Genomic DNA, 3,615 nt, shown 5'->3' on the forward strand with positions numbered 1-3,615 from the left:
CTAAATAAGCTACGGACCTCCAAACCACAATGCGGACACGCCCCTAAGCCCGAAATCGACCAACGGAGCTAACGGAATCGACGGAATTCCATTTCGAAGCTATCTTCACACTGTTTCGACTACGGTCCAAATTCTAAAGCTTAAGCTCTCATTTAGGGACTAAGAGGTCGTTTGGTAGAGTGCATTAGAGAAAATAATGCATGCATTAGCTTTGTATATTAGTAAAACCTTGTTTGGTATACTTTTTCAACCTATGTATAACTAATACATCAAATGGCGTCCCATTATCATTGATTATGTGCCTTGGTATGCCATACCTAAAAACTATATATGACTTGATAAAATCGACAGCGGTTTCCTTTTTCACCTCCTTGAGTGGAACAGCTTCAGCCCATTTAGAGAAGTACTCCGTAGCAGCCAATATGTACATTTGTCCCTTTGATGACTTTGGAAGTAGTCCAACAACATCAAGTCCCTATGCAGCAGAAGGCCATGAAGCTACAGTTGGATGAAGAGTCTCTGTAGGTTGGTGGATGTAGTTGGCATGAAATTGACACGCTTGACATCTTTTGGCATGATCCACACAATCCTTCACCATTGTCGTCCAGTAGTAGCCCATCCTCTTGATACGGAAATGGAGTTTTGGACCAGATTGGTGTGCTCCATATGAGCCAGAATGTGCTTCCTCCATCGCTTGGTGGGTTTCTTCTTTGTCAAGACATCACTAGAATAGTCCTTCTTCAAAGGAGTGACGAAATAATGTCCCCTTGTAGAAGATGAATCGTGGTGCCCTCCGCTTGACATCTATTCTTTGTCGCGGATCCTCAGGCAACTTTCTATGTTCAAGGTATTCTATCAATGTGACTTTCGTTGATTTGAAGATCAAGAAGTGTAGGAATGAACCATCGATGACACATATGTACCTTTGTTGACTCATTCTCTCCAAGTGCCATCGTCGTGGCCAAGTTAGCCAAAGCAACAGCCATGCAATTTTCTTCTCTTGGGACGTGGAAGAACACTTGGTCAAATCTTTCGAGTAAACAAGAAGCATATTGGTGGTATGGAAAGAGATCTTCCTTCTTTACCTCGTAACTCCCCAACACTTGGTTGATGATAAGCTTAGAGTCGTCGTAGATCTCCAATTGTAGAATCTTCATGTCTAATGCCATTTCGAGACCGGCGATCAAAGCTTGGTACTCTGCGGCATTGTTGGAACATGTTTCACCTAAAACAAAGAAGAATGGCAAGACTTGTCTTTCTGGAGAGATCAACAAAACTCCTTCTCCCGCACCGTTACGATGTGTAGATCCATCAAAGAACATTGTCCATGGTGGAAACTCTTCGATGAACAAAACGTCTTTATCTGGAAACTCATCTGAAAGCTCCCACTCTACCGAAAGAGGGTGATCAGCCAGAAAATTGGCTAGTGCTTGTCCTTTCACAGCTTTTTGAGGTGTGTATGTGATCTCATATTGGTTAAACAATATGGACCATCTTTCTAGGCATCCAAAAAGAACAGGTCGAGTCATCACGAACTTCACGGGATCTGCTCGAGAGATGAGTTTGATGGTGTATGCTTCAAAATAATGCCTTAGCTTCTTTATTGCATAAAGTAACGCTAAGCATATTTTCTCAACAGGCGTATAGTTCATCTCAACTCCCATCAAAGTTCGGCTAAGGTAGTACAAGGCTTGTTCCTTTCCTTCCTCATTCTCTTGAGCAAGTAGTACTCACAGTGAACATTCCTGTGCCGTGATGTAGAGTATCAATGGCTTCCCAAGCATTGGCGCCCCTAATACAGGTGGATTCAGCAAGTATTTTTTTATGCTTTCAAAAGCTTTTGACATGACGGATCCCAATGAAAAGGGATATCCTTCTCGTGAATTGGGACTTGGGCGTATGCCCGGAATCGAATTCGGAGGTCCCTAGCGCGAGTTATCGATTTCTATCAAAATTTGAAGTTTAAAGGCTTAACCAATGTTTGACTTTGTTGATACCAGGTCCGTATTTGGGTTCCGAAACTCGGTATATGTCCATTACTATATTTATGACTTGTCTGCAAATTTTGGTGAGTAGTGGAGTTGGTTTGACGTGATTCAGATGTCCGGTTGTTAAAACAGAAGTTCTTAAGTTTCATTTGATTTGGTGTCCGATTCATAGTTCTAGGTGTTATTTTGGCAATTTGATCGCGCGAGCAAGTTCATATGATGGTTATGGACTTGTGTGCATGTTTGATTAGGAGCCCCGAGGGCTCAGGTGAGTTTCGGATAGGCCGCGGAGTGAGTTTGGACTTAGAAATAGCTGGCGTTCTTCAGTTTCTGGTGAAGGCCTCAAACCTCACAATTGCGAGGTCAGGCTTCGCATTTGCGATATGGAAAACTTCCTATCAGGTTCGCATTTGCGAGCTATTTCCTTGCAATTGCGAAGAATAGCTGGGCACCAATGGTTTGTAATTGCGAATAATTTCTTCGCAATTGCGAAGTAGTCCTGGGGGAGTAGTGTTCGCATTTGCGATCAAAATGATCACAATTGCGAGGAGTTCAAGTTCGCAATTGCGAACAAACCATCGCAATTGCGGTGGAAGCAGAAATGGGGGGCCTCCGCAATTGTGAAGGATTTATCGCATTTGGGGGATTTGCAATTGCGAACCCCAGGTCGCAATTGCGACATCTGCGCCTGAACTTAAGATGGGAAAAGACGAGATTTCTCTCCTTCTTTCAAAATTTCAAACCTAGAGAACCCTAGAGGCGATTTTCCCAAGAGACCTTCTTCCCCAATTCATTGGTAAGTGATTCTAACCTATTTTCTTTCAATCTTCCATTACATTTCATAAAATTTCAATCTAAAATCTAGTATTTTCATGGAAGAAATTGGCGGCTTGGGTAGAAATAGGGATTCCATCCTTCTTCTTTTCTAGAGCTCTAGTCTCCCCCCCCCCCCTCTTCTTCTTCAGATCATCATCTCGATCTACCCTTACTTCACCTTCTTGATTGTCGTAATTTTTTTGCTCCTCCACAATCCCCACTTTTCTTTCAATCAACTCACACTTTTTTTTTGCTATGGAGTCCTTCAATACTTTCCCAATTCTCAAGGACATCACATTTATTATTTCTTTTGGATTCCTCTTATTAGCAGCAGGGAGAGTTCCTAGAACCCTCTCAGATAATAGATTAGACAGTTGCCCCACCTGTCTTTCCAAGTTTTGAATGGTTGTGACCTGTTCTCGGATAGCTGTGCCATGAGTTCAGACTAGCGCTTAGTGAACTCCACAAAAACCTGGGTGCCTCTGCCCCATGGAGTTAAAATTATTACCATTTTGGTAGTTGCCTCTATTAAAGCTTTCCACAACATTTACCATTTCATCTGTAGTTGAGGCCTGCACTCATGCACTGGATGACACATTCCACAAAAGTCACAAACTAATGGTGGCTGGATCTAGACCTTGTCTAAGGTCAACTTTCTTATCTCTTTGGACATGGTGTCTAGCTGGGCTTTCACTATTGTGTTGGAGTCTATCTAGTGAACTCCAATTGATTTTCTTCTATCTTTAGAGTGCTCATTAAGAATTGCAACAACCTCCTCAGGAGTTTTCTTCATCAAGGGTCATCGAACTGC

The 3,615-nt window shown here is 42.5% G+C and overlaps 1 protein-coding gene across 1 annotated transcript; it reads right to left on the minus strand.

The window, feature by feature from the left end:
* Window positions 1-842: 842 nt before the first annotated feature.
* Window positions 843-1,664, minus strand: LOC109236684. The gene has a single exon (XM_019402881.1). The coding sequence runs from the start codon at window positions 1,662-1,664 to the stop codon at window positions 843-845; it is 822 nt and encodes a 273-aa protein (XP_019258426.1).
* Window positions 1,665-3,615: the final 1,951 nt, after the last annotated feature.

Source organism: Nicotiana attenuata, unplaced genomic scaffold (genome assembly GCF_001879085.1).
Source record: "Nicotiana attenuata strain UT unplaced genomic scaffold, NIATTr2, whole genome shotgun sequence".
Classification (NCBI taxonomy): domain Eukaryota; kingdom Viridiplantae; phylum Streptophyta; class Magnoliopsida; order Solanales; family Solanaceae; genus Nicotiana; species Nicotiana attenuata.

Bases quoted from the DNA above. Each gene is read 5' to 3' on its own strand.
- LOC109236684 (XM_019402881.1), bottom strand. From the start codon at position 1,664: ATGGGAGTTGAGATGAACTATACGCCTGTTGAGAAAATATGCTTAGCG.